The sequence below is a fragment of the Vombatus ursinus genome, unplaced genomic scaffold, assembly GCF_900497805.2.
Source record: "Vombatus ursinus unplaced genomic scaffold, bare-nosed wombat genome assembly UNPS02009918.1, whole genome shotgun sequence".
NCBI lineage: Eukaryota > Metazoa > Chordata > Mammalia > Diprotodontia > Vombatidae > Vombatus > Vombatus ursinus.
Genome location: NW_020949696.1, coordinates 2741951 through 2766379, shown reverse-complemented (window position 1 = coordinate 2766379; position 24429 = coordinate 2741951). Strand labels below are relative to the sequence as shown.

At 47.5% G+C, this 24429-nt stretch overlaps 1 protein-coding gene across 1 annotated transcript; it reads right to left on the bottom strand.

The window, feature by feature from the left end:
• Positions 1–4126: 4126 nt before the first annotated feature.
• TMEM221 (transmembrane protein 221) lies at positions 4127–19795 on the bottom strand. Its single transcript, XM_027853117.1, has 3 exons — positions 19503–19795; positions 9636–9721; positions 4127–4614 (listed from the first exon to the last, which is right to left on the bottom strand). Exons 1-3 carry the CDS (start codon positions 19793–19795, stop codon positions 4127–4129), a joined length of 867 nt encoding a protein of 288 aa, XP_027708918.1.
• Positions 19796–24429: the final 4634 nt, after the last annotated feature.

The window sequence follows — 24429 nt, the reverse complement described above, 5'->3', positions numbered from 1 at the left end:
TATCAGTAAAATAAGAAAATTCAACTAAGTGACCTTTGAGCTCCTTTTCAATACTAGTCTAAAAGACCTTGCAGCTCTAATATGGTATGTTTTCATGTTCTAGGGACCCTCCCAGCTCTGACATTCTGTGTTCTAAGGGCCCTCCCAGCTCTGACATCCTGTGTTCTAAGAGCCCTCCCAGCTCTGACATTCTGTGTTCTAAGGGCCCTCCCACCTCTGACATTCTGGGTTCTAAGTTCCCTCCCAGCCCTGACAGTCTCTGTTCTAAGGGCCCTCCCAGTTCTGACATCCTGGGTTCTAAGGGGCCCTTCCAGTTTTGACATCCTGAGTTTTAAGGGCCCTCGCAGCTCTGTTTCAAGGGTCCTTCCAATTTTGCATATGCTACCTCAGACACTCTCACTTTGTCAGATCAGGTTTGTTTAACTGTTTTTCTTTGTTACAAAGGAGGCTTTGATGAGAGTGGGGTAAAGAATGACTGGGATCAAATCAAAGGAATTGATAAAACTTTTAAAAACCCAACAAATTAAGTCCCTCTCAGCTCTCTGTTTTATGTCCTATTGGCACTTCCACATTCAGCTTGCTGTGGCTAACATATGGAAAGGTATTTATATGTGTAATAGAAGCCCAGGGCTGGTCTGGGGTAGGGACTGGGGAGGCCTTCTCCCAGTTAGGGACCCTCAGCTTCAGGCTCATTTATGAACTGGGCTCAGTCCCAGGGGTTCAGGATCTCTACGGAGAAGACTATGGGCTTTTTCTCACACCCACTGGTCCTCCATACCCCGAACTTGGAGCCCCAGGGAAAATCTCACGCAGAAAGCTTAGATTTGGTTCCTATATAGGGCCTCTCCAAATGAAGTGTTGGAATGATACCAGGGTACAAGGTCAAGCGGGCAGTAGACAACTATTTATTTCCTCCACAGAAAAGAATGCTTAAAAATCACAAAAGGCTCACAGGTACGCATTGACAAAGACTTGAAACATGAAATAAAAAACTGTAACTCCAAAGGAGTGCATACTTAAAACATGAGACACGTAATGGGACTGGCTAAACAGCCATTTTGCCTTCCCTTAGCTCTGCAGTGTCTAAACAGTTCCCTGGAGGTCCAGGTCTTCAGGCGGTCAAGGGCCTATCCGCTAGGCTGTGGTCATCTTTTCCAAGGAGGTTAAAGTTACAGAAAACACCTTTCTCAGCCACTCACCTCCGGCTGAGGGACTCGGGACCTTCCAATCTCTCAACTCACAGAGTGGCCTAGAAGGCTGGAAATATCCATCTCAGTCACCTGTGCTCAGGGAAAGAAATACAAAGCAGAAAGGCCAACCAGCAGCCTCCGGTCCAGGGTCAGGTTTGTGTAAGCAACGCAAACGTGAGTAGCTGCTATATCTCAAAAGGCCTGGGGTTAAAGGCACTCTCTCATCCCTACAAGAGAGAGATCTCCTGCAGCGTCCCCCACCCTCAGCCCATGGGAAGAGAGAGAAGCCCAGATGACGGACTCATGCCTTTTAAGGTTGACTGTTCTTCATGGATAATTAGCCAGTCCTTTTCTTTCTTTCTTTCTTTCTTTTTTTTTGGGGGGGGGGGCTAGGCAATGGGGTTAAGTGACTTGCCCAGGGTCACACAGCTAGTAACTGTCAAGTATCTGCGGCCAGATTTGAACTCAGGTCCTTCTGATTCCAAGGCCGGAGCTCAATCCACTGTACTACCTAGCTGCCCCTGGCCAGTCCTTTTCAACCCAGTCCCATAATAGGGGGACAGAGGACACTGTGACTAAGGGACCAAGACAAGATTGCTTTGCATTCCCCAAAGCACAAGGCCTTCAGTGCTGAGCACATAGATTCCCTGTAAGTGGGTGATTGTTCCACCCAGGCCTATCTCCACCCATCCCCCACTGGGAATGCATATATACATACATACATACATATATATATATTTTTATATATATATATATACACATATATACACACACACACACATATATACACACACACATGCATATACATATATATACAAATGTATATGTATGTGTGTGTATTTAAATTTTTTGTTACATTTTAAGTTCCAAACTGTCTCCCTCCCACCCTCTACACCCTGAACTAGAGAAGGCCACCATCTGACTCAACATATATGTAAGACCATGCTATGCATACTTCTATTTATCAATTCTTTCTCTGGAGGTGGATAGCGTGAAGGAAGCTTCATAGGTCCTTGGTATTGATTTGTAATTTATAATATTCAATAACTTAGTCGTTCACAATTGTTCTTAGAACGATATTGCTGTTACTTTCTACACCTTCTCTTGGTTCTGCTCATTTCACTCTTCATTATTCCATGCCCATTTCTTATATTTCACTGGACATCAATCAGTATGCTTTCCTCAGCCTGAGGAAAACGTGAGGGGAGCTGGGGGATGCTAAGGGAGGTAGAGCTAGGAAGGGGCCCTAGAATCAGAGGCTCCTGGGGACACTTCCCCTTCTCTGGGTTCCCCTGTTTCTTGGGCCCAGATCTTCCCCATTAGAGCAATGGGACACTTTCCTTGGCTGTGTCCTCACTTTGACCTTGGCAGCCAGGCAAGTCCACACTAATAATGGACTGTCTGATTCTAGGCTCCTTTCTATCTCCACCTTGCCACCCCTCTCCAGCCTCCCAACATACTTTCACATTTGCCTCAGCCTGAGGAGTGCATACCTGACGTCCAGTTTGGAGTCCTGACTCTTGACCTGGAGCTCCAATTTCCTGACTCACCCACTCTGGGGCCTTGCCCCCCTCCACCTTTCTACCTCCCTACCTCCAGCTTCTTTTTCTTCCTCTGCTATCAGTGAATGGATTATGTGACTTGGGGTGAGCCATCTCACCCCTTTCCCTTTCCACTCCAACACCAAACCCAACACAAAGATGTGGTTACCGTAAGGCATGTTCCTTGTGCCAAGGGTCAGTGAAACTTCTGGAAGACTATTGTTGGCATGCACAGGTCAGCACAGGGACAGTGAAGCCTGGAATTTGCCCTCCTTGCCCCCTTTCCTCTTCCACATTCCTCACCCAGCCCACCCTAATCCGTGAGGTCAGGCCCTAGCTCTACGTAGTGCATGGGGGATCTTGGGGCATAGCTCCAGCCAGCTGCAACCCTACCCTCTTTCTTCCAGCCATTTTTAAAATGGGCTAATTACCTTTCTCTGGTTTTTAATCAGTGAAACAAGAATCTCCTGGTCCTGGTAAAAATGAGGAACCAGCCTCTAGCCATAAAACCTCATCAACTGTTCCTTTGCCTGTTGAAATAGCATCACAGACTCCCAGGGAAGGAAGGGACCTCAGGGCATCTGGTCCGAAGTAAGCCTGAGTTGGGATTCCCCTTCTACAGTAAGTGATTACCCAGGCTCCACCTGATGGGGAACCGCTGCCTCCCAAAGCTGCCCATTGCACTTCTGAGACAGCTCTAAGTGGGAGGAAAGGTGACCTGAGACCTGCCCACATCTGCTTTTCTGCCACTTCTTCCACTAGTTTTGCCCTTTGGGGCCAAGCAGAATTTTGAAGACAAGAAGACAGCTCCCATGCTTCCCCTAGACCTTCTGTCCCCCAGGAGAAACGTCCTTCAAAAGCTCATCATATGCCTTGCTCTCCAGTCCTCTCCCCATCCTCATCACCTTCTCTGTCCTTATCAATGTCCTACCCAGAACTGGATTCCCAGTCCTCCAGATGGGGCTGAGCAGGGCAGAGGACAATGGGACAGTCAAGCCCCTCCTTCTGGACACTGTCTTTTTTTTTAATGCAGCCTAAGATTTATTTTTCTGGCTCTATGCATTCATGTTGACCTTGTACTCCACTTAGACCCTCCGACTCTACGTGATGGCTTCAGCTTTAGCCCAGTACACTGTAGTAGAGTGCTCTCTAGGGGGTCTGGAGTCAGAGGGCAAGGGTATGCATTGAAGCTTTGCTATGCCCTAGCTGTGTGGCCTTAACCTTTCTGGGTCTCAGTTTCCCCGGCTGAAGAAATGAGATTGGACTAGACGTAAATCCTATGATTCTATGAGATCTCTGGGACCCCCCAGGTGCCAGAATTGAGCTAGACCGGGTGGTGACATATCAGTGCACAATCTTAGTCCCCTGAAGCTCCCGAGGGCCCCAGGGGAGTGTTCACACCAGGGTGGAGTCTTTCCCAGAGCTGCCAGCCTTTCGACTCAGCACCCCCCTCATCTCCTGAGCCACCCCATTCCAGGGTCTGGCCCGGGCCCCCAGCAGCCCTGACTCTGCTGACAGCGTCCGGTGCATCCTGGGTGCCCCGCGGTCACCCTCTTCAGCGGGCACAGGATTCCCGGGGGGCAGTGAAGAGGAGGCCAGGTGAGGTCGAGCCTCCAGGAAATGAGGGTAGGAGAACTCCCGGTGGATATCAGGTCGAGCCCTGCAGCTTGGGGCCTGCTTGTGGAGGTCCCTGGGGGGGCGGGTCGTGCTGTTCTCATAGAGGGTGGGGGCTGGCTCAGGCAGGCGACGGTGGGAGGCCTTCGACGCCCTGAGCAGGATGTGGGTGAGGGTGATTAACAGGACCACTATACCAGAGGACAGGATGCAGGCACTGACAATCCCCGTTTCCATTTCAAACAGCAGCAGCACGTAGATAGACAGAGCTGGAAAGAAGGAGGAGGAAGGAACGGACATGTTACTTCCAGTAGTGATAGTAATAAATGGCCCCAAAATTAGGGGGACCTCGGAGGCTATCTGCTCCAACCCTCTCATTTTACAGAGCTATTTAGGTAGCACAGTGTAGAAAATGCTCAGCCTGTGTGGCTCTCTGCAAGTCAGTTATTCTGTCTGCCTCAGTTTCCCCAATTGTAAAATGGGGATAATAAAAGCACTTCCCTCCCAGAATTGTTGTGAAGATTGAACAAGATAATATTTATAAAACATTTTGCAAACCTTAAAGTACCATACAAATGCTAGTTATTATTGTTATTTTTATGATTTTTAAAAATTATTGTTGTTCATTATTATCGTTATTTTTAACAGGATGAGGTGTATGGCATCCCTGCGGTTGAGTCTGCTGTCACCGAGCCCTCAGAGGGTGAGCCTACATCCCAGTACTTTTACTCGTGCACAAAAAGCAGGTATTTTATTCTGTTCTGCAACGGTCCACCGAACATTAAAACTCAAGACATCCGAGGCGAATAGTGACTTGTCCCAGGACCTTCTTGAGGAGAACAGGACGGTCATCTGTGTACATTCATGACATAGGGGCAAGAGCTTCGGAGTCAGGGAGACTGGGTTCAACAATATGGCACCTATGAAATTGTCAACCTTGGGGAGGTGACTACATTTGTCTGAGCTCAGTTTCCTCATCTGTAAAGTGGGAGGGTTGGATTAGACATTTTCTGAGGCTCCATTCAACTGGGAATCTAAGTCAGGACAGCTGGTTCCATCCATTGTGATCTGGGTTACTTAGAGGAGACAGACCCTTCTCTGGGGTCTCAGTTTCTGAGTTGGAGATTTCCAGGCTCTGCCTCTTATACTTTCTAGTTGTGAGACCATGGCCTTTTTAGATTACTTTTTGGAGCCTCAGTTTCCTAATCTGTAAAATGGAGCTAATTATACTTGTGCCTCTCTCCCAGGAAGTCCAATGAGATTGTATATTTTTGAAAATTTTAAAACACTATAGCAACTTTTATTCTGACCATTTGATTTCACATGGATTTCACATGGAGTTATAGATGGAGAGTGAGAAGGAGCCAATCCTTCATTTCACACATGAGGAACAACTTAATTAATGTCCCCCAGATAGTAAGTGAGAGCCAGGATCAGAACCCAGACCCTATGACTCCAAACACAGAGCCCTTTCTACCGTCCCACCCTGTATAAGCCTTGTAACACCCCTGTGAGGTAAACCATCCAAGTATTGAATTATCCCCATTTTACAGATGGGGAAATTGGGGCTCAGAGAGGGGACAGAATTTGCCTAAGGTGAGATAACATAGGTGAAATACTTTTTAAATTATAAAATACCATAGAAGTATTACCAAGTGTGTGCAAGGAGTCTCTCACTTCCAAACGCCATCTCGTTGTGTGCCTCCTCAAGTGAGAAGACCTTGGGTCACAAGCTAATCATGTCTCCCTCTGCTTTCCCTTATAAAACCCTACTCTCTGGACACCATGACACCCAATCCCTTGACCCCTCAGTTCTCTCCCAGGCCCTCTCTGCATTAGCCCCTGTCTCCTCTTCTCCCCATCTTGAACCCTCGTTCAAACAATTCAGCTCTATACTGCCCTCCTCTCTAGCCCTAGCCTTTACCATATTATTTAATTAGGCTTAACCAAGTCTCAGCCTTGGATTACTCCCATCATGCCTCATTTTGGCTCCTACACAAATGTGCTGCTGAATGAAGGTGGAGAAAATGACACAGCCATTCTAATTGGTCTGCTGCTAATTTATGTTCCACAACCTCAATTAGGTCTCTGGGAATTCTCTCTGACTGCCTCTCATGCCTGGAATGCTCTCCCTCTGCTCCAACTACTGACCTCCCTAGCTTTCTGAAGTCCCAACTAAGATCCCACCTTCTACAGGAAGCCTTCCCCAACCCCTCCGCATTCCGGTGCCTTCGCTCTGTTAATTATTTCCTATTTCTCCTGTATAGAGCTTGCTTTGTATATAGTCATTTGCATGTCAGCTCCCTCATTAACAGTGTACTCCTTGAGGGTAGGAACTATGTTTGGCCTCTGTTTGAATCCCCAATACTTAGCACAATGCCTGGCACATAGTAGGTGCTTAAAAAATGTTTATATCATATTATTATATGTGTCAGAGCCAGAGTTCAAATTATCATTTATTCTCTTCCCCAACACATATTTCATCAGCAACTTGTATTGACACATTTGGGGTCAGCTCTGGCAATGTGGGTAGGTCACATTCTCTCTCTGAGCCTCAGTTTCTCTTCTTAAAAAAAATAGGAACGAAGAGAAACATCTCTTCTATGACATGTCAGTCTCCCTCTCGAGGCACTTGTGAAAATCCAGTGAAGTAAAAGATGGGAAAGACTAAGAGAAATACGAGCTTTAGTTTGTCATGCCTGAAAGGTCAGTGTGTGTGTGTGTGTGTGTGTGTGTGTGTGTGTCTCTGTGTGTGTGTGTGTGTCTGTCTGTCTGTGTGTGTGTCTGTGTGTGTGTGTCTGTGTGTGTGTGTGTGTGTGTGTGTGTGTGTGTAACACTGAGAGGCTGTACAGAGGGATGAGAGTCCAAGTGCTTCTAAAGGCTGAACGTCTGAGGCCACTGCCTCTTCCCAAGTCTAGAAGCTAAGTCTGTGTCTAGGGTCTCGGGGAAGCTTCCTGACTCCAAATCCTGGTTTTCCCACTAGGAGCCACCCTTATCCCCTCCCTCTGTCTGTCTGTCTGTCTCTCTCTTCCTTCTTTCATTATCTTCCCCATCCCCGAGCCCTCCCTGCTTGCTAACAGTCCTATTCCAGTTGTGGGCACCATCCCACCAGTCCCCCAGGCTTGACACCTTGGTATCAGCCTGGACTCCTCACTATCTCTCACCCCCCACATCCAAGATGTTGCCGAGGCCCGTCGATTTCATCTCTTTAGCTTCCTTCTCTCCTCGGACACAGCCACCCCTCTGGTGCGGGCCCTCATCACCTTCCTCCTGGATCACTACAGTAGGCCGCAGGTGGGTCTGCCCGTCTCCAGTCTCTCCCTACTCCTGACCATCCTCCCCAGCGCTGCCAAATTAATTATCCCCAAGTACACATCTGACCATGTCACTCCTCTCTCTATTCCATAAATTCCAGGGGCTCCCTATTACCTCCAAGAACAAACATAAAATCATTTGGCATCGGGAATTCTTCTTAAACTGCCCCCCAATGCCTTTCCGGTCTTCTTACACGTTAACCCTGTATCCTGATTCAGTGACCCTGGCCACCGTGTTGTTTCTTGCACCAGACACTCCATCTCCCCCACACACAGACGCTCTCCCTTCTCCACTCTGACTTCTGACCTCCTTGACTTCCTCCAAGCTCCAGCTAAGATCCCACCTCCTGCAGGAAGCCTGTCCTAAGCTCCCATAATGCGAGCACTTTCCTCTGAGATTGCTTCCATTCTACCCCATACATATCTTGTCTGGACACAGCTGCTTGAGTGCTGTTTGCCTGTCAGACGGAGAGCTCCTTGAGGGCAGGGACTGTCTGTCTGTCTTTGTATCCTCAGCACTTAGTATAGTGCTTGGCACTTGGTAGGCATTTAGGAAATGCTTATTGGCTGACTTCCTTCCCCTCAGAACCCAGAATGTCAGGGCTGGGAGGGCCCTTAGAACCCAGAAGATCAGAGCTGGGAGGGCCCTTAGAACCCAGAATGTCAGAGCTAAGAGACCCTTAGAACACAGGATGTCAGAGCTGGGGAGGCCCTTAGAACACAGAATATCAGAGTTGGGAGGGCCCCTACAACACAGAATATCAGAGCTGAGAGGCCCCTAGAACACAGAATGTCAGAGCTGGGAAGGCCCTTAGAATCCAGAATGTTAGAATTGGGAGGACCCTTAGAACACAGGATGTCAGAGCTGGGAGGGCTCTTAGAACCTAGAATGTCAGAGCTGGGAGGGCCCTTAGAACCCAGAATGTCAGAGCTGAGAGGCCCCTAGAACACAGAATATCAGAGCTCGGGAGGCCCTTAGAATCCAGAATGTCAGAGCTGGAAGGGCCCTTAGAACCCAGAATGTCAGAGCTGAGAGGCATATCAGAGCTTGGGAGGCCCTTAGAATCCGGAATGTCAGATCTGGGAGGGCCCTTAGAACCCAGAATGTCAGAGCTAAGAGACCCTTAGAACACAGGATGTCAGAGCTGGGGAGGCCCTTAGAACACAGAATATCAGAGTTGGGAGGGCCCCTACAACACAGAATATCAGAGCTGAGAGGCCCCTAGAACACAGAATATCAGAGCTCGGGAGGCCCTTAGAATCCAGAATGTCAGAGCTGGAAGGGCCCTTAGAACCCAGAATGTCAGAGCTGAGAGGCATATCAGAGCTGGGGAGGCCCTTAGAATCCAGAATGTCAGAGCAGGGAAAACCCTTAGAACCTAGAATATCAAAGCTGAGAGGCCCTTAGAACACAGAACATCAAAGCTGGGGAGAAGCTATAAAAAGTAATCATTGTAGTACATAGGAAACAGCAATGGACTTGGAGTTAGGAGACACAGGTTCAAATACCAGGTGACCCTTCCTAGCTGTGCTACTTAATCCCTTGGCCTCAGTTTCTTCACCTGTAAAATGAGGGACAATGAGATTTGTGTTACTTACCTCACAGGGCTGCTGTAGGGAAATCCCATTACAAACCTTTAAGCATTCCCTAAATACAAGAATGTTGGGCCTTAGATCATCCAGGGCAGCCTCCTGATGTGACAGAAGGGACAAGTGAATCTCACATAGACTTGTCCGAGGGTCACACTGCCTGTTAGCCGCACACACAGGAGCAGATCCCGGATGTCTTGCTTCCCAGCCCAGGCCCTTTTCCTCCACCTTCCAGAGCAGCACAGGCTTGGATGACTTGCCATGGGGAGGAGGACGGAGGGTGGCGAGAAGGGGAAGGCGTCACTCACCACTAAGTGCTGGGTTAAATGGATAGCTTCTAGCCTGAGCTCGTCCATAGGGTGTTAGGGAGAGAGATGGGCCCCTACCTGCTAAGTACACCGAGACCCCACAGCAGAAGAAGCCGACGGCGACATGCCGGAGACAGCGGCTGTCCACCAGGAACCAGTCAGCCCTGCAGAGAGACAGGTTTTTAAATAAGGAAGGCAGTGTGGCAAAGGGCAAGGTGGAGAGATTTGGAGTCCAAAGGCCCGATTAAGGCTCTTCAGTAACAGAAAACTCACTACCACTTAAGGTAGTCTGTCTAATGCTACACTAGCTAACTGTTGTTAAGAAGTTGTCCGTGTGCTCTGGGTTCAAATCTCTCTTCTGATGTGACTGTGAGCAAATAACCTCTCTCCTCCCGCTTCCTTATTTGTAAAATGACGGGGTTGGAATAGATGGGCTCTCTGGACTCCTCACTCCTCAGTCACTTTTTCTTTTTCTTTTCTTTTTTTTAGACAATTGGGGTTAAGTGACTTGCCCAGGGTCACACAGAAAAAAAAAATAAAAAAGAATAAAAAATCACAGTCACTTTTCAAATAAGGTGACTATCATTCCAGGTTGCCAATGTCCTTGCCAGAGTGCAGCACCCAGAACTGGATGGAGTACATACTGAGGATTATCAGACGTAGAATTTAGAGCTGGAAAGTACCAGTTCGTAGGACCCATCCACAAAAGGGCAGAGCTAACAAGCGGTCACCCAGCCTCGACCTGAAGACCTCCAGGGAAGAGGACGCCATCCACTTTGAACATCTGAAATGGTGACAGTGGGAATCACACTGACTCTCAGGCAGACCTGGGTCCCAGCTCTGCCACTCCCTCACCGAGGGGCAGCTAGGTGGGGCAGTAGATAGTGCTGGGCTTGGAGTCAAGAAGACTTGAATTCAAACCCTGCCTCAGACCCTCAGCAAGTCCCCTTAATCTCTGATTCTCATTTTTCTCATCTGTACAATGGACATAAAGCCAGTACCTACCTCCCAGGGTTGTTGTGAGGATCGAGTGAGACAATATGTTTGTTTGTTTGTTGTTTTGGCTTGGTAATGAGGTTAAGTGACTTGCCCAGGGTCACACAGCTAGTGAGTGATATGTGTCTGAGGCTAGATTTGAACTCAGGTCCCCCTGACTCTAGGGCCGGTGCTTTATTCACTACGCCACCTCGCTGCCCCAGTGAGATGATACGTGTAAAGTGTTTGCTATGATGTTTTACTCACTGTGTGACCTGGGGCAAGTCGCTTTAAGGCACTGTGCCTCAGTTTCCCCCTTCATAATATCCAGTTGCAGATCTATGATAATGGGCCTCAAGCCTCCACTTACCTCTTGGCAACTTGCCCCTATGTCTAGCCTACCTCATCGGAACCCTCCTTCTGGACACCAGCTCCATCCACAGAACAGCAAAGGGCCGAGCTGCAACAGATCTGTGACGGTATGGTCCAATTCCCATTTTATAGGCAAAGAAACTGAGGCCCAGGAGAAGCAACCACAGCACACTGGATATACATGATGACAATGATGGTGGTGGACATCGAGGGGTCATGGAGGAAAGAGCTTGGAATCAGGAAGACCTGAGTTCAAATCTGGCTTCAGATGCTGACTAGCTGTGTGACCCTGGGCAAGTCACTTAACCCCATTTGCCTCTGTTTCCTTATCTACAAAATGGAGACAATAACAGCACCTACTTCCCAGGGCTGTTGTGAGGATAAAATGAGATGATATTTATAAAGTGCTTAGCGCAGTGCCTGGCACATAGTAGGCGATTTATAAATGTTAGCTGTTTATACAGTGCCAGCTAGGTAGCACAGTGGATAGAGTGCCAGGCCTGGAGTCAGAAGACCTGAGTTCAAATCCAATCTCAGATACTTATTAGCTGTGTGACCCTGGGCAAGTCACTTCACCCTGTTTGCCTCACTTTCCACATCTGTAAAATGAGCTGGAGGAGGAAATGGCAAACCGCTCCAGTATCTCTGCAAAGAAAACCCCAAATGGAGAAATAGAGAGTCAGACACAACTGAAAACAACTAAACAGCACTTAAATAGTGCTTTAATGCTTGAAAATCCCTGTCCTTGTCATTTCACTTGATCCTAACACCCTGTGAAGAATATGCAATCAATATCCTATTTTACAGATGAAGAAACTGACTCAGGGTAGTTGAGTGACTTGCACAGGGTCACACAGCTAGTAGTCTCTGAGTCAGGATTTGAACTCATGCTTTTTACTTAAAGTCCAACACGCATACCCAGTGTACCCCCTAGTTGCCTAGAGCTCTAACCTTGGGTCAGAAAGACCAGGATTCAAGCCCTGTCCCTGACACACATTGGCTGTGTGACTTTGGGTGAGTCACTTAGCCCCTCAGTGACCCCAGGCAACTCTTTAAAGCTAGTGCAGATCATGTGCTATCAGCATTGGTGGAGAGAGTTTCCTCAAGGGGAGTCCCAGGTACCAATGAAATCACAGATCCAGTCCATAAAAAAAGGAAGAAAAAGAAGCAAAAGCTCAGATAGGAGGTGGGACTTGCCCAAGGTCATGCAGTCAGGGCTAGAGCAGGACCCAGAATTTGGTTTGGTCAATAAACATCTATTAAGCTCCTACTGTGTGCTAAGGGCTGGGAATATTCCAAAAGAGGCAAAAGACGGTCCCTACCCTCAAGGAGCTTACAATCTAGTGGGGAAGATGACAGAATAGAAACAGGATCAACAGGAAATTGACAGAGGGAAGGCGCTTGCATTAAGGGGGGTTGGGAAAGCCTTCCTGTGGAAGGTGGGGTTTTAGTTGGAACTTGAAGGAAGCCGGGGAGGTCAGTAAGCAGAGCTAATGTGGGAGAGCATCCCCAGGACGGAGGACCGCAGGAGAAAATGCTCGGAGGTGGGAGATGGAAGGTCTCGTTTGTGAAACAACAAGGAAGTGAGTCAGTCTCCTTGGATCTCAGATCACAGTTATCCCTCCCACATCCTGGGGATCAGGGGTGCAGTGCTCTGCAATCTGGAAAATCCACATAAAATGTTTTGGCCCTCCCTTTGTACCAGAGAAGTCTGAATTACTATGGTGTTAAAAGATGTGTTGATCTCATTTGATACCATAATATATTTTATGCATTTCTGAGTTTCTAAACTTTTTTTGTGTCATCTGTGGCTTCTGCAAAACTCCCCTAAAATTCTGACTTAATTCCTTATGATGACCCATGATGGGGAAAGCTGAGATGTGGAAGGCATAACTGTACTTGGAAGGGGCAGAGTTGTGGGTGTGAGAAGTCTCTGAAGGGGGTGGGGTGGGAGTGGGGTGCGGGGTGGGTTATGAAAGGTCTTGGAAGCCAAACAGAGTTTTCTATTTGATTCCGGAGGTAATAGGGAGCCTCTGCAGTTTACTCTAGAGCGGGAGTGATATAGTCAGACCCGTGTTTAGACGATACTTCTACAGAGTTCTGGGAGACTTGAGTCAGGCAGACAACCAGCGGCCTATTTCAACGGTCTGGGCATGAGATGGAGAGGCCCTGGACGACGGTGGGGGTGGTGTCAGAGGAAGGAGGGGGCAACTGGAGATGGAAGACTGGAGATCAGCAGAGTAGGGTTGAGGAAGTCGATTTCAGAGTCGTCAGCATTGAGATGATACCTGAATAACGTGGGAGTTAGCAGGGATGGATGGAGAAAATGAAGAAGGGAGGGACATAGGCATGTTTGTAGAGAGTAGGGAGGTAGCTGGTAGAGAGGAAGAGATAGAGGGTAAATTAAAGTGGGGATGATAATGAGTAAAATCTGCTGGAGAAGATAGGATGGGCTACGATCACTTGTGCGGGCAGAGAGGGTTTCACCTTGGCAAGAAGGGCCATTTTTTTTTTTCATGTGAGATGGGGTCAAAGAAGGAGATAGTGGGGGAAGGTATCTGAGTGGTATGAGTTGAGGAAGGGTGGGAAGGGTGCTTTCAATGAATGGCCTCAGTATCTTCAATGAAATAGGGAATGAGGTCCTTAGCAGAGAAGGCGGGTGAAGGGGAACCACAGAAGGTTTGAGCAGGTTTGGAAGGTTTGGAAGAGCCACTGTGGAGATAGGATGGTAAGGCAATTAGAGGGATGTAAAAGGATGGTCTTGTGGAAGTAAGGACCCAGGTGAGATGACGTAACACAAATATATAATGGACTCAATCAGCATGCTTCTGTGATTTTCTCCACCTTCATTCAATAGTACGTCAATAGGAGTGAAGGCAGGTAATGGCGCGAATAATCCAAGGCTGGAGTTCGGCAGGACAAGAGTAGAGATAGAATATGGAGGAGGGGGGAAGCATCTCTAGAGAACAGGACAGTGTAGAGTGGGCTGGTTCACCAAGACATCAAGATGGGGAAGAAAGGAGAGGGAAGCCTTTGCAAGGACAATGTCCTGGGAAAGAACTAAGGGGCTGAGGGACTGAATGAGGATGAAGACCAGGGTTGTAAAGCAGAGTGAGAGGTGAAATCACAACAGATGGTGATAGAATGAGGACATTTCAGAGATGGAGAAGATAGAAGTGGTGCTTTTGTATGTGATGGTGAGATCAAGGGTAATACCGGGTGTAGCCGAGGTGGAGTGGAGGTCATGGGAAATGGGTGAGTTAGGGAACTACGAGGTGAGGGTGTTTGAGGGAGTACCAGCATGCACGGTGAAGCCCCCTCGTGTGGGGGCAGGAGGGGAGGAGAAAAGACCAAGTACAGAACTCACTGAGGAAAGAAGGGGAATGCCCTGGGCATGAGTAGACAGCAGCTACCAAAACTTTGCTTGGTTGGTCGATAGGGATCGAGAGAGTTACTGAGTGACGGAGGCAGAGGCCCATCCTGGAAGTAGCAATGGGGAGCAAGGAGCCCTCACACTTCAGGTCCAGAATTCCTTTCTGGTGCTCTGCCTGCTGGAGGGACGGGAGAGGAGGAGAGAAACGTCATCACGCACCAGGGCAGGGGAAGGAAGGCATCTAGCTGTGTCAGCAGGGACAAAGACCCGGGCTGTGAAAGGTCCAAATGAGTAATCCAGTGCGACAGGCTGGATGGGGACAAAGCCACCTTCTGATGGAGACAAAGCCACTTTCTGTCCCTAGCAGGCCAGGCGAGGGAGGGGAGGGGCAGGGGGACACTCCCTGAGAAGGACAGAGCTGGGTCCAGAGCACTCCAGGCCCCTGTAACCCTTCCCTAAACTGTTTTTTAAAGGCACTTCTATCAGGCTGCTGGCAGAGCTTAAGTTAATGATACAAAGAGCCTCCTGGATCTGACTTCGACCAAAATGGGATTGGCTGGGCTCAGAAACCCCCGAATTCTAGTCTTGATTTGGCCACCGATGGACCAATGCTCCCTTGAGGTGGACAGCCAGCTGTAGCCTCAGAGAAATAAAAGGAGCCTTATCCTGGGAGATTAGCATGTTATTAACTCGACAGACAGGTCCCACCGGGTGAAAAGTCAGAATTTACAGAACACAGAAGATCAAAGCTGGGAGGAGCCTTAGAACATGGAATGTCAGAACCGGGGGAGGGCCCTCTGGATAGAAAATATCAACGTTGAGAGGGACCCTAGAACACAGAATATCAGAATTGAGAGGGACTTTAGAAAATACAATGTCAGAGTTAGGAGGGACCTTAGAACATAGCAGATTGGAATTGAGAGGGACCTTAAGAATATAGGATATAAACTTTAAGTTGCTATAAACACTAGTGTTTGAGGGGAGGCCTATCCGGTAGAGGTAACTCCCCATAAGGAGACTCACTCCCCCAGTGAGCACCTGCTCTATCACTTAGATAGAACCAGAGAGTTACCTAGGGACATGGAGTGTTTAAGTGACTTGCCCAAAGTCACACAGCCAGTATTTCTGCGACAAGAATTGAACCTGTCTTCCTTCTTCTGAAGTCAGCTCCCAATCCATTATACCACCCTGACCGTCTTTATGGCTATTATGAGTTATGATTATAAGAAGGTCATACTTGCTCCATCCTGGAATCAATCTCATTCAATCCATCTGCCAAGTCACTAACGCCCTCATCGTGTAGCAGATAGTGAGATTTGGTGCCAGGAAGGCTTGATACTACCTGTGTGACCCTGGGTAAGTCACCTAACCTCTCACAGCCTCAATTTCCTTATCTATAAAATGGGGATAATAATAGCACTGGGTTGTTTCAAGTTTCCTCGTATATAAAATGAGGGGCTCTGAGCAATGCAATGACCAACCATGGTTCTGGAGGGTAGATGATAGAACATGCTACTGACCTCCTAAGGGAGAGGCGAAAGACTCAGGGTGCAGGATGAAATGTATATTTTTTGGATATATCCAATGCAGGAATTTGTTTTGCTTAACTGCACATATTTGCATTACGGGGGCTTTCTTTTTCATTTCAACTGAGAAGCGAGAAAAATGGATTTTATTAAGTAGAAAAAATTTTTTAATTTAGTTTTTAAAATTTTTTTTAAAATGATGGAGATTGGACTAGAATCAGAGAATGCACTCCCAGTTTTCTTTCTCAGTCACCCACGACTTTGGGATCCTGTCTGTGTTGCCAGGTGTGTGTCCCTGCCCCACCTCTGGGAATGAGTTCCAGGCCCCTGCTTCACGCTGAAGCCTGGCCCCTCCACCCACGTGGCCCCCACTGGCAGCAACGCCTCTGCCCTTGCCTTCAGTGGCCTCCTAGTCTGGGGTTAATGATTTCACCAGGCCATTAGCTTCATCCGTAAGGTGACCCACAGAAACATGAAGCCTTGGTACGTCCACCTTCCAGACCTCCCACCCCCACCCTGCCTGAAAACCGAAGGTGCCCATAGGATCCAGTAATGGTGCTCCAAGGAGGAAGTACAATCTGTCTTCAAGAGTCTGCAGAGGGTTTAGAACAACAACAACTTGTTCTACTTGGCCCCAGATGGGAGCAGAGGAATGGTGGAGGCAAACCAAACAGGGCGAAATCCAGATGGAACGGAAGGAGAAATTCTCTCACGACGGGAGCTGTTCCAAAGCAGAAGGGCTGCCTCTGTTGGGAGAGGGGCCCTGCTCATTCCTGGAAGCCCTCAAGCCCTCTGCATCTGCAGAATGGGTACTTCTCAGCAAGTTAAAGAGGGGATTCCTGTTCACCTCCTTTCAACTGGGCACCTTCTATCATCCCTCCCCGCTCAGATATTCTGTCCATTTTTTGAGTCCAAAAGCTCTCTCCCCTCCAAAGATTGCCCTAAGTTTAGGGATTTGAACCCAAGCCTTCCAGGCACCAAACCTACCACTCCATCTGCTACACCGTGAGAGATGGCCAAAGGATTGAATAGGATTGATTCCAGAGTAGGAGGAGAAGGGTTCGGCAGAAGGATGGGACACCAAGAATCTGGGTTTTTTTGGACCAGAAGATCCTCTTCGCTTCCTTCTGTGCCCTTCTCACTCCCCTCTCCTTCCTTTCTGGGCTGATCTCCATAGACAAGGAGGAGAAAGAAGAAACACAGCGATACATATCACAGATCGTATGATAAAGTGAGCTGTGGTATGTATTACAGGCCCTCAGAACAAAGAACATGGACTGTCAGAGCTCAAGAGATCTTAGAGGCAGCCTCATTTTACAGATGTGGAAACTGAGGTCCAGAGAATCAAGATACCCAGTGACTTATGCACGTGCAATTTCAATAGCCTATGGAACTTTCAGAGGAGAAAACTCCCTCTTACCAACACAGGTAGGATAAATAAAAGGATTTGTTTTGTAAAACTTGGACTCAGGCAAAAGGCTGCACCCAAGGACCTAGAAGGCCACATGTGGCCTCGAGCCCACCTCGAGGAAGGTTCTCCAGAGCCTTGAGGGTTAAACAACATGCCTGAGAAAACACTAACTCCAGGCCCAACACTATCCACTAAACCACTTACTTCCTTTTCTAGATGTTCACCAACCATCCCTTTATTATGCTACTCTAGGACAGGGCTTGGACTAGATGATTCCCTGAGGTACCTTTTACCTCTAACATTCTGTGACTCTGCAACTCCAAGAAGGACAAATCTTCCTTGTCTTCCAAATAACTCCTCCTTCTTCCACATTCACACCCCCCCAAATATTCTTAGTTCCTTCAAGCAATGGCATGATCTCCAGTCCTCTCCCCATAGTGATCAGATACTCTAGCTTGTAAGTCTTTCCCACGACTTGGTGCCCAGTACTGAACATAGCTGAGATCTGGCCGGGGCAGAAGTCAGTGGTATTATCATCTCCCGCTTTTAGACCTTGAGATCTTATTAATCCCCAACTCTTCAACTTTACAATGTGCCACAGTGAAAAGAGCTATAGCTCAAGGCAGGGCACCTGGACTCAAATTCCACTTCTGACGTTTCCTACCGTGTAACACTGGTTACCCAGTGAGAGGTGATAAATCATTTACTCTCCCTGAACCTTGGTTTGTTCATATGTAAAAATGAGAGAGACTAGACTAGACGGACTTTGAGGTCTCTTCCAGTTTTGGATCTGGGGTCCTAACGTCTTGAGCATGTCACTAAACCTCTGTGGGACTTTATTTTCTTCATCAGCAAAACAAGGGAGTTGTTCTAAATCATCGGTTCTCAAAGTGTGGTCCAGACACCCCTGGGAATCCCTAAGACACTTTTAGGAATACTCAAGGTTAAAATTATTTTCATAATAATACTAAGACATTATTTGCCTATTAAAATACTCCTCCCTTTTCCAGCTACATATCTGTGTGAGGCTAGGTTTTCTTCATAAACTTCAGGCAAAACAACACATGACAACAGATCCAATATGGAAGCAGATAAAAGAATCCAGATGGCTTCTTTTAAGCCAGACATTAAAGAGATTTGAGAAAACATGTAAAACCATGCTACTCTTCTCATTTTTTTGCTTTGCAAAAATATGGTTATCATAAAAATACTATTTATGTTAACATATAATGGGTTTATTATTATTTTAAATGAATTGATAAGTAAATATTTTAAATTTCGATCCATTTTAATTTTAATATCATAAAATTTTAATTTAATATTGTAAAATTTTAATTTTAATATCGTAAAATTTAATATAGTAATTTAAATTTTAATATTGTAAAATTTAATTTTTAATATCAACTGATATAACCCCACATTAACAAAAGCTTTTTGGAAGATCCTTAATACTTTTTGAGTATAATGGGGTCCAGAGACGAAAGAAGTTTGAGAATCTATTGCTCTAAATCAAAAGTTTCCAACTTTATTTTTTGTTCCCTATCACCTCCTTATTCCCCTGTCCACCTCTCCTCCCACCCCAACCCTCAGGCCTGGGCTTTCTGGTGAATAAAGATCTGGATGAAGACTGATTTGGGTTAGATAATTGGGGAGAAATGTTATTATGCTGAAGTGCTTTTCTTCTCCTGAGGACCAAAGATTTAGAGCTGGAAGACACCTTAGAGTCTGACTCTCCCCGCCCCTCCTTTTACACAGGGGAAAACTGAAGCCCAGGGAAGTTATGTGACTTAGCCAAAATCACAGAGGCAGGCCAATCAGGGGTGAGGTCTGAGCCAGGTCCTCTGACTCCAGATTCAGCACTCTTTCCACTAAAATGCACATCCTGCCGTTCAAGCTGTGGAAGCTGATTGGCCTTTGAGAGGTAGTGAGAAGCAGGGCAGAGTCCTAGATTAAGTCCTGAGGCTGAGGTCCAAGCCCTGGCCTTGCTGTGACCTCCTAGATTTTGGGCAAATCACTTAAGCCCCTGGAGCTTTACTTTCCTTTTCCGTAAAATGAGGGAGTTGGACTAATTGTCTGATAAGATCCCAAATCAGTCCTAAAGTTCCTCCTAGCTGACCTTCTGTGTTCTAAGGGCCCTCCCAGCTCGGACATGCTCTGTTCTGATTAGGTCCATTCCTGTTCTGCTATCCCATGTTCTGAGGGGGTGCTCTGGTCTTGAGGATACAGGAAGCTGGGAGCCAGCCAGGACCCTCAACGCTCGGTTGGCTGAGGACACCTGGGTCCCTTACCTTTCTGGGCTGGTCCGTGCCAGCTCGGCGCTGAGATGGCACAGCAGGAGGCAAAAGAAGAGCGCACAGAGGTTAAGCACCAGGCAGAGGGCGCTCAGCGCCGAACCCAAGGGCAGCAGGACCCCGGCGGCCCCCTCGGCCGCCCCCTCCATGCCCAGGGACCGGCCCCACAGCTCGGCGCGACCCGCCTGGAGCTGGAAGAGGAGCTGCGACGACAGGAGCGACATGACGGCCGCCAGGATTCCCAGGAGCACCAAGACGGGCAGGGCTGGCCCGCTGGATGCCCAGGGCATGGCAGAAGTGGGGGCGGACCACGGGCCTGAGAAGCAGAATTAGGGGTGAGAGGCTGGGGAAGGGAGGGAGGGAGGAAGAGAAGGCAAGGGATGGAGCAAGGACCCTGGAGCGGGGGGAAGGAAGAGGGCAGGGGGTGTTAGGTCTGGAAGGTCAAGGGTGCAAGGATGGGGCCTGGGCTGAGGGGAGAGTACTGGGCTAAGGCTGGGGTCGAGGTAGGGGGTGGCTTAAGGGTCTGAGCCAGGAGAGCAGAGGGAAAGTGGGGCAGTAGGGGCAGGCTCTGGGTTGGGGGGAGAGTTTAGGGGGTGGGGATGCCTTAGGGTGCCAAGGGTCAGTGGAACGGAAGGTGTAGAGCTACCGATAGAATTCTGGGCGGGGTCTGGGGTCTGGGTAGGGGAGGACGAGAGGGGAGTCGGGGGACAGTGGAGCTGCTGGGGGTGGGGTGTGGGGAGGGGAGATCCGGGTTGGAGAGAGGCTTCTGAGGTCGAGGGTGCCGAGGGACAGTGGGGCGTCAAGGACTGGCTCTGGGCTGGGGAGAGGCTTCTGGAGGTGGACGGGGTAGGAAGGTCAGGATTCGGGGTGGGGGAGAGAGGGAGACGGGGTCAAGGAGTGGAGAGAGTGGGGCCGGGAAACCCGCAGGGACCTGATCAGGAGAGAAGGGAGGAGCGGGAGAGGGCAGCGGCAACCGGAGAAGCGGAGCGGAGAAAGTGACAAAAAAACTTTGGTAGAAACTTTGCATTCCTCCCCCGCCTCCCGATCCAAAGTGGAGCGCTGTCTCTGGGCGGCCTCAGGGCGGAGCTGGAGCCACCTGAAGGGGAGGGGGCAGTAAAGCCGGGGAGGGAGCTGGGTGGAGACTGAGGCGACCGAGGGCTGAGGGCCAGGAGGCAGGGAGGCGGTAGACTGCCGCCACTGAGGCAGGGGTGGGCAGCGACCTCTGCCGCCGCACCTGCCTCTGCACTCTGGCTTTTGTCTCAGCCTTGGATCTGGTTGTGTTTGTCTCTCTCTAAGTGTCTGGGTCTGTGAGAGCCTATCTTCTAAACTATAGGATTTAGAGCTAGAAAGGCTGTTAGAGACCATCTTCTAATCCAACCACTTCATTTTGTAAATGGGGAAACTGAGGCTCAGAGATGCGAAGGGATTTGTTGGCCAAGGTCACACAATTGGTATGTAGCACTCTCCCTATTTACAGATGAGGAAAATGAGACTGTGAAAGGCAGTGTCTTCCCCTGCTTATCTCTCTGGTCTTTCAGAATCCATTTCTGTCTCTACTTTTGTGTCTCTCTTCCTCCTTCCTCTCCCCTTTCTCTTTTAGTGTTCTCTGTCATACTCTCTGTCTCTCTCCCTCTGTGTCATTTTCTTTCTTTTCCTCTCTTTGAGTCTCTCCCTGTGTCTCTTAGTGTCTTCACCGACTCTGTCGGTGCCTGTATGGAGTGTCCCTTTCCCTTTGTCTCAGAAGGTGTCTCAGTCTGTATGTTCCTGGCTCTATCTGTCTCTCAGTCTCTCTGTCTCTTTCACTCTGTCTCTTCTATGTCTGGAAGAAAAATGCAAGGCTCCTGTTTTCAAAGATTTTTTTCAGTCAAGTATGGGAGCAGGGGTGAGGGAGGGACAAAAAGTAATAAACAAAACAAATAAAAAACAACCCTGAACCAGTCACATTGATATTTTGCCAGACATCCACTGGATATATTGAAACTCATATTTCATTCCTCAGCATTCTCCAGAGGACACTAATAGCAGTTGCAAAGTCAGAATATTCCTCATGCCTGAGCGCCCAATACTCTAGGAAAAAAGGAGCTCAAACTTTTTTTTTGAAAATCAGATTAGATGCCCATCAGCTGAAGAATTACTAAATAAAATTGTGATGCTTTTGTCTATTACTATGCTAAAAGAAATGATGACTATGATGGCTACAGAGAAGCAAGGGAAGATTTATATGAGCTGATGCAAATTGAAATAGGCTGAGCCAGGGAAACAATGTACACAATGACTTCAACAATGTGAATGAAAAAAAACAACAACAATAACTAAAAGAAACTGAAAGCTCTGTACAAGGTTGGCCCCAGGGAAGAGATGAGGAAACGTACCTCTCTCCTCTCCTTGGAGAAGTGGAGACTATGGCTGTGGACCATTATAGTCAGATACAGGATGATGTGTTGGTTGTTTTTCCGAAAATGGTTTTTTCCTTTTTCCTTTTTTTTTTTTTTTTAAATTTTGCTACAACAGAGAGCTTGATGGGTAGGAGGGCAGGGAGGGCTATATTTGGAATGAACGTGGTGAAAAAACAAAAAATATTAATAAATATTTTAAAAATCAACCAGGTGAGATTTCACTTCACATCATGCAGACTAGAAAAGATTAAAACAGCCTTAAAACAGTCGATTCCCAAAGATGGAAACAGTCAAAGTGGTGGAACTATAGGAAGTCAGGCTTCACCGGTACATTGTTGGTGGAGCTATAAAGTTAAGCAATTGTTCTGGATTATGGTTCAGAAGTATGTTCATACCCAGCAACCTCATCACTGGGCATATACTTCAAGGAAGTCAGAGACAGAAACAAAAGTTCAATATTTGCCAAGATAGTCTTTGTAGTAACAAAATGAGTCAATCAGTCAACAGGCATTTGTTAATCACATACTATATACCAGGCACCATGGTAAGTGCTGGGGAATCCAAAGAAAAGCAGGAAGCAACCCTTGTCCTCAAGGAGCTGACATTCTAATGGGAGAGACTATGCCCAAAATTACAAGATGCAAAAGGGAAGGTACTAGTATGGGAGGGGATGGAGGAGGTCTAGGAAAGATCTACAAAAATAGGATTTGAGCTGAATGCTAGAGGAAGCCAGGAGGAGAGGAGGGAGAGTGTTCCAGGCATGGGGGCAACCCTGGAAAAGGCACAGAGTCAGGAGATGGAGCATAGTGTGTGGAGAACAAGCCAAGAAGCCAACGTCACTGGATGGTAGAACATGTGGAGAGAAGTAAAGTATAAGAAGCCTGGAAAGGTAGGAAGGGGCCAGGTTGTTGTTGTTTAGTCCTGTTTGATTCTTTATGACCCCATTGGGGGTTTTCTTGGCAAAGATACTGGAGTAGTTTGCCATTTTCTTCTCTGACTCATTTTACAGGTGAGGAAACTGAGGCCGACAAGGTTAAATGAATTGCCCAGGGTCACTCAGCTAAGTAAGTGTCTGAGGCCAGATTTGAGCTCAGAAAGATGAGTCTTCCTGACTTCAAGCCCTGTTCTCTATCCACTTGAGCCACCTCCCAGCCCTAATGCAAAAGGAGTTTAAAAACAACCAGAAGGTTTTATAATTGATCCTAGAGGTGATTGGGAGCCATAGGAGTTTATTCATTAAGGAAGTGAACATAATCAGACTTGTGCTTTACAAAGATCACTTTGAGTGGAATGAGCAGAACCAGGACAATACCGTATGCAGTAACAGGAGTATTATATGATGATCAACCATGAATGGCTTACCTATTCTCAGCAATACAATGAACCAAGACAGTTCTCAAAGACTTATGATGAAAAATGCTGTCCACCTTCAGAGAAAGAACAGAGTCTGAATGGAGATCAAAGCAGACTTTTTCTTTACTTTGTTTATTCTTTTTTTTTTGTCTGTGTTTTCTTTTACAACTTTACCAACATGGAAATATGTTTTGTATGACTGCACGTGTATAACTAAGTAAACTGCTTGCCTTTTCAACGTGGGGGAGGGGAGGGAGGAAGAGAATTTGGAACTCAAAATTTTAAAAAATGAATGTTAAAAATTGTTTTTACAAGTAATCGGGGAAAATAAAATATTACATTAAAAAAAAAAACAAGGATCACTTTGATAGCTGAGTAGAGAATGGGACTGGAATAGGGAGGCACTTAGGCAGGGAGACCAAGCATTCAGCTATTGTAATAATCCAGGCATGAGCTGATGAGAGTCTGGACCAGTGTTCAAGGAGAGAAGGGGGAGTACTGGAGAGATCTTGTGAAGGTAGAAATGACAGGACCTAACAAGTGATTGCTTATGGACACAGTTGGGGGTGGGGAGTGAGAGCGAATAAGGAGTCAAGGATGACCCCTAGATCGAGAGCCTGGGGGCCTGGGACCTTGAACAATAATAGGCAAGTTCAGAAGAAGGGAGGGCTTAGAAGGAAAGAGAATAAGCATCCTTCAATTGAAAAAATGGCTTCACGTTTGGCAATAGACTAGTGACATTGCAGATAAAAGAGTGTTCTCAGAGCCAGCGAGACCTGAGTTCAAGTCCCCTCTCTGACACATCCTGCCTGTGTGACCCTGGGCAAGTCACTTAATCTTGGTGCTCTCTTGACAGCTTACTGCCAGGTCTCTAAGTTGCAGGAAAGATACTGACTTACATTGGTACGGAGATTTTCCTCAAAGTGAAGTTTCCAATTCCAATAAAATCACAGTCCCAGTGCATTCCTATCCTGGGGCAGAGTTTCACAAGTTTGGCCATTTGCTTCGTGACACCCCAATTCCCCAGTGAACATCTTAGGACCCAAGGAGAGGTTGGAAGGCATTGGTGGGAAGGGGATAATTAATGGTGGTGATGCTGCTGCTAAGGTTGGTGGAAGAGAAATTGGGATGATGCTGAGGTTGGGGGTGTGTGAATATAGCGGGTAAGGAGTAAT

Coding starts and splice junctions, on each gene's coding strand:
- TMEM221 (XM_027853117.1), bottom strand. CDS start 19,795: ATGCCCTGGGCATCCAGCGGGCCAGCCCTGCCCGTCTTGGTGCTCCTG. Junction 9,722..19,502: donor GCACGGACCAGCCCAGAAAG/GTAAGGGACCCA, acceptor GTCTCTCTGCAG/GGCTGACTGGTTCCTGGTGG. Junction 4,615..9,635: donor GGTCTCGGTGTACTTAGCAG/GTAGGGGCCCAT, acceptor CCTTCTTTCCAG/CTCTGTCTATCTACGTGCTG.